Source organism: Oryx dammah, unplaced genomic scaffold (assembly GCF_014754425.2).
Source record: "Oryx dammah isolate SB20612 unplaced genomic scaffold, SCBI_Odam_1.1 HiC_scaffold_27, whole genome shotgun sequence".
Lineage (NCBI taxonomy): Eukaryota > Metazoa > Chordata > Mammalia > Artiodactyla > Bovidae > Oryx > Oryx dammah.
In genome coordinates this window covers 113,232,918-113,249,382 of record NW_024070211.1, presented here as the reverse complement: position 1 = coordinate 113,249,382, position 16,465 = coordinate 113,232,918, and the positions used below count along the sequence as shown (strand labels likewise).

General features: G+C 37.6%; 1 protein-coding gene across 1 annotated transcript in view; it reads left to right on the top strand.

Annotated features, from left to right (window-relative positions):
- OLA1 (Obg like ATPase 1) overlaps positions 1–16,465 on the top strand; it is a 170,053-nt gene that overhangs the window by 108,847 nt on the left and 44,741 nt on the right. Inside the window, exons 6-7 of the mRNA XM_040229373.1 lie at positions 14,029–14,109; positions 14,415–14,512. Of these exons, the coding sequence (XP_040085307.1) occupies positions 14,029–14,109; positions 14,415–14,512 (179 nt within the window). The remainder of the gene's footprint in view (positions 1–14,028; positions 14,110–14,414; positions 14,513–16,465) is intronic.

Sequence of the window (16,465 nt, the reverse complement as noted above, 5' to 3'; positions counted from 1 at the left end):
AATGTATACATCCAAAATAAGAAAGAGTAACGTCAGTATTCTCAAAGTATCCATCTGAAGGAGCTAGAAAAGAACTCAGAGAAAGTAGATGACAGAAACAGTAAAGATGAGAGCAGACATTAATAATATAGAAAAGAAACATGTAATAAAGAGGCTTAAAAAGGTCAAGTTGCTTCTTTGAAAACACTAATAAAATTGATAAATTCTTAGCAAGACTGGTGAAAGAGTGAAAAGGAAATACAAAACCAATACTAGAAATGAAAGAGAAGTATTACTATAGATCCAACAGACATTAAAATGCTAATAAGATATTATAAGCAACTTATGACAGTTATTTGAAAAATATGTGAAATGAACAAGCATTTTTAAAGACTACTTAACAAAGTTAATGTAAAGAGAAATAAAAATCTCATTAGTCCTGTATCTATTGAAGAAATTGAACTCATAATTTAAAACCCTACTTAAAGAAAACTCTGGCCCAGGTGACTTCTCTATACAATGAAGTCTCACACACATTCTTCCAGCTAATAGTAAAAGAGAGAAAACTAACTGGCTTTACGAGGTCAGAAGAATCCTGACACCCAGACCATACAATATAAGAAAGAAAAGTTAAAGACAAATCTCTTTCATGAACATAAATGCACAATCTTAAATAAAAATATTAACAGACTGAATCAAGTAAGAGATATTAACAATAATTATGACTAAAATCCTAGGAATGCAAAGCAGGTTGATATTAAAGATTAAAGTAACAGAATAAAGGAGAAAAATCATAGTTGTCTTTAAACATTGAAAAAAGGATTTGATAATATTTGACTGCTCAGGGTTAAAAAAAAAAATAAAAGACCTCTAGAGGGTAATCTCCTTAACCTGAGAAAGGGTATCTACAAAAAAGGAACATACATAACCAGTTATACTTAATGGTGAAATACTGAAAGCTTTCCCCCTCGTATCGGGAACAAAACCAGTCATGCTTACTATCACTGCTTCTATTCAGTCTCATGTTAGATAAAAGTGATTATTATTCACAGACAGCATGCCATGTGTTTAGAGAACATGACAGAATTTGGGATATAAACCATTGGAATTAGTATATGAAGTCATCTGGATTGTTGAATATAAGGTCAGTATAAAAAATGACTTATATTTCATAATACAGAACTTGAAATGTTTTTAAAAAGATGATAGATGGAGAGGACAATGGCACCCCACTCCTGTACTCTTGCCTGGAAAATCCCATGGGCGGAGGAGCTTGGTGGGCTGCAGTCCATGGGGTCGCTAACAGTCGGATACGACTGAGCCACTTCACTTTCACTTTTCACTTTCATGCATTGGAGAAGGAAATGGCACCCCACTCCAGTGTTCTTGCCTGGAGAATCCCAGGGACAGGGGAGCCTGGTGGGCTGCCATCTGTGGGGTCGCACAGAGTCAGACACGACTGAAGCGACTTAGCAGCAGCAGCAGCAGCAAGCAGCAGTTGTAGTGACATTTTTAAAATTCAGATCAGTTCAGTTCAGTTGCTCAGTCGTGTCCGACTCTTTGCGACCCCATGGACTGCAGCACGCAAGGCTTCCCTGTCCATCACCAACTCCTGGAGCTTGCTTAGACTCATGTCCATCAAGTTGGTGATGCCATCCAACCATCTCATCCTCTGTTGTCCCCTTCTCCTCTTGCCTTCAGTCTTTCCCAGCATTAGGGTATTTTCCAGTGAGTCAGTTATTTGCATCAGGTGGCCAAAGTATTGGAGCTTCAGCCTCAGCATCAGTCCTTCCAATAAATATTCAGGACTGATCTCCTTTAGGATTGACGATCTTGAAGTTCAAGGGACTCTCAAGAGACTTTTCCATCTCATGGAAGTTATACTAAAGTTTCTGCACAAAAACGATAAAGCCTTTATTTAGAGAAATAAATGAATGAATGGAAGGTTATACCAGTTTTGTTTTGATTGAAAGACTTGATATTTTAAAGATGTCATATCTCTCTAAAATTGATCTGTAGATTCAACAGATCCCAGTCAAAGTCATATCATGTTGTTTTAGAAATTGACAACTAAATTTTACATGGAAATGCAAAGGTCACCAAATAAGCAAAACAGTTTCAAAGAACAAAGATGGAGGACTTTGTGCACATCAACCTTATATCAAGACTAGTACAAATCTGCAGTGATTAAGACAGGCAACAGTAGACAAATTGACCAATGGAAGAGAATGGGTATACAGACACAAATATACTTCAATTTGTGGTAGAGATGGCACTGCAGAGTAATGGAGAAATACTTTTCCTAAGAAGTGGTGTTGGGGGCCCTGCCTGGTGGCTCAGTGGTAAAGAATATTCCTGCCAGTGCAGGATACCCAGGTCCAGTGCCTGGTCCTGGAGAATCCCACATGCTGTGGAACAACTAAGCCTTTGTGCCACAACTATTGAACCTGTGCTCTAGAGCCCACAAGCCACAACTGCCGAAGCCCAGACGCCCTGCAGCCCGTCCTCCCCAACAAGAGAAGCGCACACACTGCAGTTAGAGACTAGCCCTGCTCTCTGCAACGAGAGAGAGCCGTGCAACAACCAAGATCCTGCATAGCCAAAAATAAATAAATCTAAAAGAAAAAGAAAAAAGAAATGGTGCTGGGACAGTTGGATATCTTTGTGGGAGAGAAAATAAGTTCTCACCCACCTCATGCTACACTCAAAAGGCAAAGTTTACAGAGTAAAATTTATAGAAATTTATAGAATAAAGCATCTATAATATTGACATAACATAGAATATTTTATGACCATGGAATAAACAAATATTTTTTTTAAACCAGAAACAAAAAGCAGTAATCATAAAGGAAAAGATTTTTAAAGTGGGCTACATTAAAATTAGGACTTTTACTAAACAGAATTTGAAAAGGTAAGCTTGCCAATACAGGAAATACAAGAGACTCGGGTTAGATCCCTGGGTCAGGAAGATATCCTGGAATAGGAAATGGCAACCCACTCCACTATTCTTGCCTGGAAAATTCCATGGATGGAGGTGCCTAGGGGGCTACAGTCCATGGGGTCTCAAAGAGTTGGACACGACTGAGTGACTGAGAGCACACACACACAGAGTGAAAGAACATATATGTGGTATTTAGTAAAGAACATGTCTACAGAGTATGCAAAGAGCTGTAAATAAGAAAAAGGCAACACAATAGAAAAATAGGTAAAAGACTTGAAGAAGTACTTGATAAAAGAGGAAGTCCCCCGTTAATCATTCAGGAAATACAAATTCAGACTGCAGTGAGATAGTATACACATACCATAAATTGGCTTCCCTGGTGGCTCAGATGGTAAAGAATGTCTACAATGCAGGGGACCCAGGTTCGATCCCTGGGCCAGGAAGATCCCCTGGAGGAGGGCATAGCAACCCACTCCAGTATTCTTGCCTGGAGAATCCCATGGACAGAGGAGCCTGGTGAGCTACAGTCCATAGAGTCCATGGGGTTGCAGAGTCGGACACAACTGAGTGACTAACACTTTCACACTTTCACCATAAGAAAATTGACAGTCTGAGTGTTAGAGGGAATGAGAAGCAAATAAAATTCTCAGACAGTGTTGATGTGAGTGTAAATTAGTACATCTGTTTCTGAAAACTGATTAGCAATGTATACTAAGTTAGAGTAAACCTGTGACCTAAAACTGTCTTAAGTATATTCTCAAGAGAAATGCATGCATAAATTTACTAAAATACATGTACAAAAATGTTTATAGCAGCTTTATTGTAAGAGGTTTAACGTATAAACAACCTAAGTATCTATCAATAGTATAGATAAATTGAGGTTATATTCCTATGATGGAATATTATGTGGCAAAGAAAAAACACACCACAGCTTATTTAACAGTGTGGATGAATTTCACAAACAATATTGAAGGAAAGAAGCTGGACCCAAACAATACTTATTGTGTGATTTTATTTTCGTAAATTTTAATAACGAGCCAGCTTGTGGTGCAAAAAAAGCCAGGAAGTCATTATCTCTGGAGAGGAGTGTAACATGGTGACTACATTGCTAATAATATTCTGTGAGTTGATCAGGTGGTAGTTAAATGCATCTGTTTATTCTGTGATACTTCATCAAGCTGTACACTTATGTACGTTACACTGAGTTTTTGTTATACTTCAGTATAACCCCTGTTCAAGTTTGGCCTCCAAGCCAGTGATTATATTCTGCCATATAAGGTGAATCTTCAACTTGGATTTTTATTTTCCTACTTTGATTTTGGCTTCCTTAAAAATCTATCTTAGTTCATCAGCACTCTTGACATCTTTTCCATTTTTTCTAACCTCACACTATTCTCTCTTTATGGCCTCATGCTTCTGTTTCATAGATGCTGTATCTTTTTGCCTTCTGCCAAGTATGCAGAATGATTCATTAAGAGGGTGTTGTGGGTATGTGATTGTTTTCCTCTTCCTTTATGACTCTCCTTATTCAGTAGCCTTTTCATTAAAATCAGATTTGTGGGCTTTTCCTGTTCCCTTTGTCCTCCCTTGAACATGGTAAAATTCATTCCTACTAATTTGTGGGAGTCACAGGAGTAGTTGCCGTCTTTGTGAAAAGTGAAAGTGTTAGTCGTTCAGTCGTGTCCAACTTTTTGCAGCCCCATGGACTGCAGCCTTCCAGGCTCCTCTGTCCATGGGATTCTCCAGGCAGGAATACTGGAGTGGGTAGCCATTCCCTTCTCCAGAGGATCTCCCCAACCCAGGGATTGAGCTCAGGTTTCCTGCATTGTAGGCAGATTCTCTTACCATCTGAGCCACCAGGGAAGCCCTATTGTCTTCCTAGTAATGGTCAAATCTTCTGCTGAGATCTATACCTCAGAAATGAATTGGTTTCCATCCAGGTTGCCACTTTATAGTCAACAGGGTTCAGGAATATAGTCAACAGGGTTCAGGGACATTGCTGCTGTAAGTTTACACTATTTGCTAAAGTGAATCACATAACTGAAAACAAACATCTGCCAACATACATTGTAGCAGGTTATTGCTAGAATTAATCTATCATTTTAATTCTTGGAGGACATTCCCCGCTCCTTAGCAGCATTCGTCTAGTAGAGCAACAAATGCTGAATATTCTGATTCAGTTCAGTCACTCAGTCGTGTCCGACTCTTTGCGACCCCATGGACTACAGCACACCAGAAATCCCTGTCCATCACCAACTCCCGGAGTCCACCCAAACCCATGTCCGTCGAGTTGATGATGCCATCCAACCATCTCATCCTCTGTCGTCCTCTTCTCCTCCTGCCCTCAATCTTTCCCAGCATCAGGGTCTTTCCAGTGAGTCAGCTCTTCTCATCAGGTGGCCAAAGAATTGAAGTTTCAGCTTCAACATCAGTCCTTCCAATGAACACCCAGGACTGATCTCCTTTAGGATGGACTGATTGGATCTCCGTGCAGTCCAAGGGACTCTCAAGAGTCTTCTCCAGCACCACAGTTCAAAAGCATTAATTCTTTGGCACTCAGCTTTCTTTAGAGTCCAACTCTCACAGCCATACATGACTACTGGAAAAACCATAGCCTTGACTAGACAGACCTTTGTTGGCAAGTAATGTTTCTGCTTTTGAATATGCTATCTAGGTTGGTCATAACCTTCCTTCCAAGGAGTAAGCGTCTTTTAATTTCATGGCTGCAATCACCATCTGCAGAGATTTTGGAGCCCACAAAAATAAAGTCTGACACTGTTTCCACTGTTTCCCCATCTGTTTGCCTTGAAGTGATGGGACCAGCTACCATGATCTTCGTTTTCTGGATGTTGAGCTTTAAGCCAACTTTTTCACTCTCCTCTTTCGCTTTCATCAAGAGGCTCTTTAGTTCTTCTTCACTTTCTGCCATAAGGGTGGTGTCATCTGCATATCTGAGGTTATTGATATTTCTCCTGGCAATCTTGATTCCAGCTTGTGCTTCCTCCAGCCCAGCGTTTCTCATGATGTACTCTGCATATAAGTTAAATCAGCAGGGTGACAATCTACAGCCTTGACGTATTCCTTTTCCTATTTGGAACCAGTCTGTTGTTCCACGTCCAGTTCTAACTGTTCTTCCTGACCTGCATACAGGTTTCTCAAGAAGCAGGTCAGGTGGTCTGGTATTCCCATCTCCTTCAGAGTTTTCCACCGTTTATTGTGATCCACACAGTCAAAGGCTCTGGCATAGCCAATAAAGCAGAAATAGATGTTTTTCTGAAACTCTCTTGCTTTTTCGATGATCCAGCAGATGTTGGCAATTTGCTCTCTGGTTCCTCTGCCTTTTCTAAAACCAGCTTGAACATTGGGAAGTTCATGGTTCATCTATTGCTGAAGCCTGACTTGGAGAACTTTGAGTATTACTTTACTAGCGTGTGAGATGAGTACAATTCTTCAGTAGTTTGAGCAGTCTTTGGCATTGCCTTTCTTTGGGATTGGAATGAAAACTGACCTTTTCCAGTCTTGTGGCCACTGCTGAATTTTCGAAGTTTGCTGGCATATTGAGTGCAGCACTTTCACAGCATCATCTTTCAGGATTTGAAATAGCTCCACTGGAATTCCATCACCTCCACTAGCTTTGTTTGTAGTGATGCTTCCCAAGGCCCACTCGACTTCACATTCCAGGATGTCTGGCTCTAGGTGAGTGTGAGTGATCACACCATCGTGATTATCTTGGTCGTGAAGATCTTTTTTGTACAGTTCTTCTGTATATTCTTGCTACCTCTTATTAATATCTTCTGCTTCTGTTAGGTCCATACCATTTCTGTCCTTTATTGAGCCCATCTTTGCATGAAATGTTCCCTTGGTATCTCTAATTTTCTTGAAGAGATCTCTAGTCTTTCCCATTCTATTGTTTTTCTCTATTTCTTTGCATTGATCACTGAGGAAGGTTTTCTTATCTCCTTGCTATTCTTTGGAACTCTGCATTCAGATAGTTATATCTTTCCTTTTCTCCTTTGCTTTTCACTTCTCTTCTTTTCACAACTATTTGTAAGGCCTCCTCAGACAACCATTTTGCTTTTTTGCATTTCTTTTCCATGGGGATGGTCTTGATCCCTGTCTCCTGTACAATGTCTTGAACCTCCGTCCTTAGTTCATCAGGCACTCTGTCTATCAGATCTAGTCCCTTAAATCTATTTCTCACTTCCACTGTATAGTCATAAGGGGTTTGATTTAGGTCATACCTGAATGGTCTAGTGGTTTCCCCCACTTTGTTTAATTTAAGTCTGAATTTGGCAATAAGGAATTTATGATCTGAGCCACAGTCACCTCCTCGTCTTGTTTTTGCTGATTATATAGAGCTTCTCCATTTTTGGCTGCAGAGAATATAATCAGTCTGATTTCGATGTTGACCGTCTGGTGATGTCCATGTATAGAGTCTTCCCTTGTGTTGTTGAAGAGGGAGTTTGCTATGACCAGTGTGTTCTCACAGTGCGTTCTCTTGGCAGAACTCTTTTAGCCTTTGCCCTGCTTCATTCTGTATTCAAAGGCTTAATTCGCCTGTTACCCCAGGTGTTTCTTGACTTCCTACTTTTGCATTCCAGTCCCCTATAATGAAAAGGACATCTGTTTGGTGTGTTAGTTCTGGAAGGTCTTTTAGGTTTTCATAGAACCGTTCAACTTCAGCTTCTTCAGCATTACTGGTTGGGGCATAGACTTGGATTACCATGATTCAAGCAGATGCTAAATTTCAACTTAGAATATGATAGCATTCTATTTCATGATGAAAGTGTAGATTGGACTTTCCTCAGTTTGGGATGGTTAAAGGGAATGCTTGGTTGGAGCAGGAGGAACCTGTGTTAGTGGACTCCTAGCCAGACGACTTTGAGCTGGAGGCCTTGCCCCCCGACTCTTTTGGTCTGAGTGCATTGTTGGCTGTGTGTGTTAAACCCACCCAACCAGCATAGGTCAGCTCATCTGGTTATTAGCCTCAGGTTTTAGGGTAGTGGGTTTGGCTAGAGAGAAGTACCAGGCTTGGAAGCTGTAATTATTCCAGAGTGAGAGTGAGTCACCTTGATAAACTGCCAGAGCTATCAAGTTAGCCATCAAATTTGAGGATTACAGTGGGTGAGCAGAGGATAGATCAAGTCCTCCCTTCCGCTTCACCCTGTGAATATACCTTTACTTTTCCCCCCCAGTTTTAAAGATAGCATTTACTGGTTAAAAATAAATAAAATATCATTGTAGTTATTAAAAAGGCAGAAAAAGAAAATCTCTCTGGAATCCAATCTTCCAGATTTCTGTTGCTACCAATTTAATAAGACATCTATATAGTTTCATTTTATGAGTACATTTATTTATATGTATTATATATAGTTTCAGAACCACAAATGGAATCACATTATGCCATTTTGCCATAAATAATAAGACTTAATATCTATGGAATGTTTACTGCGTGCCTGTAAGTTGGGGTCCTCCCGGCTGTGCTGACCTCAGGCCCTTTTCTCTGCCCTGAGTAAGTTCTGCTCCGTGAAGTCCAGACCTTCCCCCACCTCAGGAGTTCTCGCTCTCACTCACACACAGACACATACACACAGACACACAGACACACACACACACAGAGACAGACACACATGTGCTTTGCGAGGATCTGCCATCCAACAGGTCATGGGGGCTGGGTAGGCAGATGGGGTATTCGCACATCAGAGGCCCATGGGCACACCTGACCTTTAGATTCATTTTCTCATTTAGTCCTTATAATCATCATATGTTGAATTGGCATTACTATCCCAATTTTACAGAAACAAACAGGTTCAGGTTCAATAGCTGTCCCAAAGTTGCACAGCTAGAAAGTGGCGGAGCCAAGACTGGAGCCCAAATCTGTTTGACAATAATATCCATATTCTTAATTTCTTTCCTTTGTTCTGAATCTGCTTTTTTTTTAACTTAGCAGTGTATTTTGAACATTTTTCCTTGCATGAAAACTGTTCTATAAATGTCCCATAATTTGTTAATAAATCTCCAATTAATGTGTTTTAGGTTGTTTTTAATCTTTACCTCTCTTTTTGTGCTAGTAACAAACTGTTCTAATTATTTTAGCTTTATGATTTATTTGGGCTTCCCTGGTGGCTCAGAGGTTAAGGCGTCTGCCTCTAATATGGGAGACCTGGGTTTGATCCCTGGGTCGGGAAGATCCCCTGGAGAAGGAAATGGCACCCCACTCCAGTATTCTTGCCTGGAGAATCCCATGGACGGAGGAGCCTGGTAGACAATAGTCCATAGGGTCGCAAAGAGTTGGAATGACTGAGCGAGCGACTAAGCACAGCACAGAGAAAAATAAGTATTAAAAGCTAGATTTACTATATATTTCAATAAATCATAGTTAGTTAAGTCGCCCAGTCATGTCCAACTCTTTGCGACCCCATGGACTGTAGCCTGCCAGGCTCCTCTGTCCTTGGGATTCTCCCGGCAAGAAAACTGCAGTGGGTTGCCATGCTGTCCTCCAGGTGATCTTCAGAACCCAGGGATCGAACCCAGGTCTCCCACATTACAAGCGGATTCTTTACCATCTGAGCCACCAGGGAAGCCCAAAACTTAACTCTCAAGCAGTTCATTTTCTAGAATAATGATATATTTAATTTGTAATGTTCTCCAACAACCCTATTATGATTTTAACTGTAATTGTGTTAGATAAACTTTATAGTGGCTAGAATTTTAATCAGGATGGTTTTGATAAGAATAGATGAATTTTGAGTGCAGAGTCTGGCTGAAGCAAGTTTTAGGTCAGTGTCTCAGACTGCAAAATCTGGGAGTCCATGAACCTAGAACATATACTTCATTGACTGTTGTTGGGGCTTTGAAATATTGCCATGGAGTCACTCATAACCATGGTTCTTGGATTTCTGGATTGTGAATCCTTTATAAAAGCATTTGGAAAATGTGTGCTGTTATCCTTCAAAGGTACATAAACATGGAACTTTAATACAATTTCAGGATATTAGGAAACTCCTGAATTCCATTTATGGATCATGAACTAATAATTTCTGCTTTGGGAACTAAAGAATACAAAATAGAGAAGTCAAGTAGTTGGAAAAATCTAGTTAAGGGTTATATAGCATAACTTGGTTATGGTGTTCAGTTGCTAAGTCATGTCCGACTCCTTGCAACCCCATGGACTATAGCCTGCCAGGCTCCTCTGTCCATAGGTTATGGTAGTGTCTGCAAAGAAAATACTATTTTTGTGGTACATGGATTGACAATCAGATATTGTAACCAACTAGTAAGTAAGAATATTGAATTTTCCTGATGACATTGGAATGAGGATGAGGACATTGAATAACAGCCTTGGAATGCCTAGGCTAACCAGGGAGTAATTACAGAGAATTCCATGGACAGAGGTGCCTGGCGGGCTGCAATACATGGGGTCACAAGAGTCGGACACGACTGAGTGACTAACACTTCCACTTCCAAGGAAGACAAACATGCCAGCGGGGTTGGACAAAAAGTGAATTTTCGAGTCACTTAGACCTGAGTCTAAATCTCAGGTCTGTCCCTTACTGGCAATCAGAATTTAGGCAAGTCGCACATCCTTTCTGAGTCTAAATATATTACAACTGCTATTAACAATGACAGTAATGAACTACACCAAGAACATAGAGCATTTCTGAAGTGTAAATATGAGGCTATTGTTAATAAGAGTCAGGGCAGAACAGCAAAGTGTTCAAGGTGAATTTGGATTGTATTTTTTTGTAGTTAAAGTGTAGTTCAGCAAAAGCTAGTCCTTATAGAATGTTAAGACTAGAACCCTGAACTGAGATTTCACTAAGAAAGCCAGTATTATTGGTAATCATCAGAAATTTAAGAAAAGTATTAATGAGCAGTTATTCCAGTTGGAGAAGATGTGTGCTTTAAAGGAGTACCCAAGAGACTGTGTTGCCATTTTGTAGATCATTAGTATTTTTCAATAATCGAAATAGCAATGACAACTCACATTTTTTGAGAACTTACTCTGCCAAGACATATACTAAACACCTTATATGCATTTTGAACTTGACAACAACCCCCAGAAGGTAGATCGCGTCTTTATCTGCAATTTATCAATGAAGTAATAGGTTATAGACTGGTGAGTGGTGGATCTAGGATTTATTCCTGCATTTAAGCATTAAATGGTTACCTCAAGTTAGTACACTCATGTTTTTGCCATATAACCAAAAAAATTCAAATGACTAGGAATTTTTGCATAATCCTCATTATGTACAGAATTTATTTTGAAAATGAGGAATTTGTTAAGGTTATCAGAACTGCCCTCTTCCTACATCTGTATTTCCGTGTAACGGTGTTAACTAAAGAAATACAAAATTCTAAAGTAACTTCTGATGCATCAAGCATTAGTTTTTTTATTTAATGTTTTTATTGTGGTCTAATTTGTTAAAAGTAGGTTAAGTATGTATTCTTATAGATTACTTTTTCAGTTAACTGCATTCAATTAAAGGAATATTGTTCTAAACATAATTATTAATATATGTGTGTATATATTCAAGCATAAGAAAAAATTCAGTCAATCCATTAAATATTTTATGCACATAAGTCCAAATATTTTCTTTCATTTGATCAGAAGTTTGTCAGATAAGGAATATAACATCTTTAATTTTGCTAAAACTAAAAATTAATTTTTACTGTAAGAATATGCAGTTTGGTACTATATCATGTAATGATCATTTACATAAGATAATCTCATCTGAGAGCAATCTATTTTTGATTTGTCTTAAGTAAAACTGACATCTTAGTAATCTAAGGTGTCTTTTCTTGGCTGTTAAATCTTTTGTGGGGATATTTAAAAGAGTGTTGAGTTTAAAATAAATATTTTAAATCTTAAAGTATTTTTACATTCAACTGTTTAAAAACTTGGTTATAATCTATAAATTTTTCTAAGAAGATTTGAACGTGGCTTTAGTGAATATACTGCTTTAGAACTTAAATTATGAGTTAATTTTCTTTAAGCTGTGAGTGCTCCTTATTTATAATATAATACGTTAGTGAGAAGGAGGAAAAAAAACTAATGCCGAAAAGATTTTGTGATAAGATCTCTATGTCTGAAGTCATGGTCCAGTTAATTTAAAATGAAAGCGGAATTCGGAAATTCCTTCACTAGCAATCAGCATTTATTGAGACCCTTTGGATTCCTAAAAATATTTATGGTTTCGAAAGTATTTTACACTTTTTATATGATTAAGATTTAATTTCCTTCCTTAGTTTTGGTTTGGCTTTCCTTTGTCTGTTTTCTTCTCCTTTTTTTAATTGGAAAAAAAAAAACTAATAAAGCCAAATATAAGATGGTACTTTTCTCCTCCTTTTGTATAATCTTGTTGCGTGTCTCTACATAAGCTGTTCTGGCCACTCATCATAGTAACCAGCTGGGCCATTTCACCTGCTGGAGCCATTAAAGAGGACTCTCTCCCCCTAGATTAATCCCCTCCGACATCAGTTTTTTGCACTGACAACTGGAGCAGGCATTCAGAATTTGCAGGTGGCCAGTGTGACGCACATAATTGCCTACAATTTTAGGCAATGAATAAAAATGGTCTACATTACTTGTCAAAGGTTGTATATGCAGTGCCAAGTGAGATCTATGGGAAGCCTTTTAGGGTTTAAAGAACAGTTAATAGCAAGGCTGCACAGGGCTTTTTTAATCATAATGCATTTGTAATATAGCACTTTGATCTTCTCCTTGTAGGAAATGGTGTTACATTAGCCACTTTTAAACATTTATGAGTGAAATTCAGTTATAGAAGAGTAAAAGTGATTATTCTTAAGCAGAACATGTTAGATTTCATTAAAAGTTTTTAGCTTGCCCCTTCCTTGTTAAAGTCTGTGGGAAGTCTTTTTCCTGGAGGGTTTCAAATCAGGATCTAAGGATATAGAGCTTTTTCCTTATTTTTCCTGTTGGTAACAGCAAGATTTGGAATGAAGGTATACTAAATATTAAGGTAATTTAATAAGTAGGTATTTATAGAAGACTCACTGATTTATGATAAAGTGACATGTATCAATGAAAATCTAAGAACTTTATTACTAATAATTGTATATTACAATAAAATTTGAGAAATGCATATTTAAAACATAAGTTACCTTAACAACAACAACAAAAAAACAGATGACTTTCAAACGCACTTCTTCTGGAAGAGCTAAGTTTGACCTTTCAGACCCAAGAGCCTTTTATTAACACCTGCCTGTAAGGAGAACCTTGCCACACGCAGCTTTTAGATTCAGAACCACAAAACTGATGAGGAAAGGCTTGAAGGGTTCAGTTTGTGTCACTTGCTGTTTGCCGTTTCCATTTCACAGATGATTAATCTTTCTGTGAAGAAAGGCCAGAGAAACAAAGCACATTGGGCTCTTCCTGCAGTTACTCCTTCTGAATGCACACTAGCTTGCTAACTAAAAGGCCTTTAGATTTCCAGCAGAGAGAGATGTTCTGAAAGTGAATGCAGCTGGTTGGAGGTCACCAGTGCAGGGCTCTTGCCATTGTGTAATGGAGGCTTTGGCAGGTTGTGGGAGGGTGGGGGTTTGGAGCCAGGGACAGGAGAAGTGGGCAGGGAGAAGGTGTTGGCAAAAAAATTAATTCAGAATAAAAAGGGTTTTGGTCAGCTGATTTAATATTTTGGAGGCTAGATCATCAATAATAGGCTCAATTTCATCTATTTTGTTTTTCTTCTTAAGGAAAAATTATAATTCAGTATTTTAGTATCCCCCCATTTCCTAATTAATAACATGTTTATCTTGCAATTAACATCACTCAGTAGTATTGAAATATTATTAACTCTTGTAGACTTTGGTGTGTTTTAATTGTCTTGAAATTTTTAAGATTATTACTGACTTTGCTAGTATTCCACGTTTCACATGTTAAAAGGTTAATGTCACATTAATGTTTCATTGCTATTTGGTTTTTTAATGAGATATTGAAAATGATTATCTGTGTGAATCAGTTCTCTTTTCTTAAAAAAAGTTGACTTTGTTTTTATTTTGAGGGTTTGAAAACTTTTAATTTTAATATTTAGTATCTAAACGCTTAGTATTCATCTTGTATTTACTTTTTTTCCAATTGTATATAGGACATAATGTGCAAAGTCAAATCCTGGGTTATAGATCAAAAGAAACCTGTTCGATTCTATCATGATTGGAATGACAAAGAGGTAAGTTGTAAATATGATGCCATCTGTTATTACCTTTGATTTCTTAGAGAACAAGTTAAAGTTGTCATTATTTTTCACTTATTATTATGCCTAGTAAAACTTTATTTCTCTCAATGATTTCTTATTCCCAAACTTGTTATGTTTTTCTTTTCCTCTACTGATATTTCATGACAACTGATCTTTAAGAAACAAAATCTATAAAAATAAAAATGGCCACTTGTTTAAATTTAATTTTCTTTCAAGTTCCTCAATGACTTCATTTACTCAACTTTTAAAAAGGATTCTTTTTCTGTCTCCCACTTTAGATTGAAGTATTGAATAAACACTTATTTCTGACTTCAAAGCCAATGGTCTACTTGGTTAATCTTTCCGAAAAAGACTACATTAGAAAGAAAAACAAATGGTAAGTTGTTTTCTCTCCAGATATACACATACAAACACACATATGTACTTACTGCTGTGTTTGATTTTAATACATTTCTCCTTATTATTAAAAACTTTAAAATGGATGGGAAAGCTTTGCCTGTTGTTAACATTTTGAGATGAGTCTCCGAATGATTTATACTGAGAGAACTTATGGGGGGAGAAAAGGGAATTACATTAAGCAGTATTGAATTATACATATTTAATTATCAAACTTAAATTGAATAGACATTGATTTTTTTCCTTTGCAAAATGAGAATAAATGTAGTTAGAGCAATAAAACTTTAATCTAGGATATTTTAACTTTGTTGATGTTTTATATGACTTTAAAATACCTGCTTAGGATCATAGCTGGACATAAGTTTTAAAATCCAGATTGAATGCTTTAAAGACATTTTTATTAATTAAAAATACTGTCTGGTGGAGGGAAAGATCAAGTATTTGTTTTAAACATACAAATGTAAAAACGATGCACTCATGTATTGATTGTCATTTTTGATATGTAACCAAAATGTACAAGTTTTCCTTTTTGTTCACTTGTAGCTTCAAAAAATTATATGTTCATGTAATATAAGGGCATGTACACATTTGGCATAGTACTCACTGGAGTCTCAGTATTTTATGCTGTTAAGCCTACAAGCCAAAGGTATCCAAAGCAAAATATCTGAATTCTCCTAAAATATATTGTCGTTTTTTTCCCTGTACTTCATTAAGTACTTAGATGCACATGGTTTCAATTTTCCATTAAAAATTCTCATTTCCATATGATATCAAAGAGTGAGAAGCTTTAAACTGAAAAATAAACATTCATAGACTGGAAGCCAAAACAATAATTAATGTCAGATGGTTAACTCCAATAAGTCATTAGAATAAATTCTGTGAAATTACTGCAACTAAAAATGCCCTCTTGATATTACTGTAAGACAGTTCGTGTTCCTGATAGGAAACTGAATTTGGCCTCTTTATTGGTAATGTTCTAGAAAGCATAAACCTGACATGGTCTGACTGGTCAATATCCTCCAATAGATAATTAACTTTAAAATAAATAGTTCTGTCTTATTTCTTATATAAAATTCTTACAGATTTCTTGATTAATATGTTAAAAATTGTTACCTTTGGGAAGGAATTTTAAAATATATAATTTGACTTCAGTCAATAAATCTCATTGTAGTATGAATGGTATGGTTTCCTGAGGCTCGGTGAAACAATGCAGACATCAAAGTTTACATGAAAAGGGATGAGTCAGTTTCCTTGCCCAAAGGGGCTTCTCACACCTGTATTTGGATGATTACAGGTAGAACTCCCTGGCTCTAATTGTATAGTAAATACCATTTCCCAGACCCTAATGGTAGACAGACTGCTTGGGAGACGCCAGTCTGTGATTTAGCTGTCGCCAGACACCCCGTGTTTTTTGTGAGACCAGTTGTGATGATGATATGGTTATAGCCAATTGAAAGTAAAATCTTGTCTAAATAGCAAATTTTAATTTATAAAAATGTAGAGGTATGTATGATCCTATTTATAAAACCAAATTTTGAATTTTATGTGTAACTAATGATGTGGTTTGGGGGAGTATGTAGGTTTGGTGGAGGTTGTGGGGGGGTGGGGGGGTCAGATCTTGTGGAAGTTAGTGTAATTGTAGCTGAAAGATCAAAGACTGGGTAACTGAGTGATGTTCCAGAAGAGAATTTACCACATAGCCATTTTCTGTACAGTTTCTGCCGCCTGCTGTTCCTATTTTCCCTCAAGCTAGCCATTGACTACCCCCTGTGCATCCCTGCTCGTAAAAAATGATTGAGGAAGTGTTTGTCATGTATTTATGAGTGGGAAACATTGTGTGATAGGGAATGGCATCTACTGGAGCCAGAAAGATTGCCATTTTCCTTTCATTCAGCCACTCTGCTACAGCTTTAAATCCTCTGTTGATGCAACA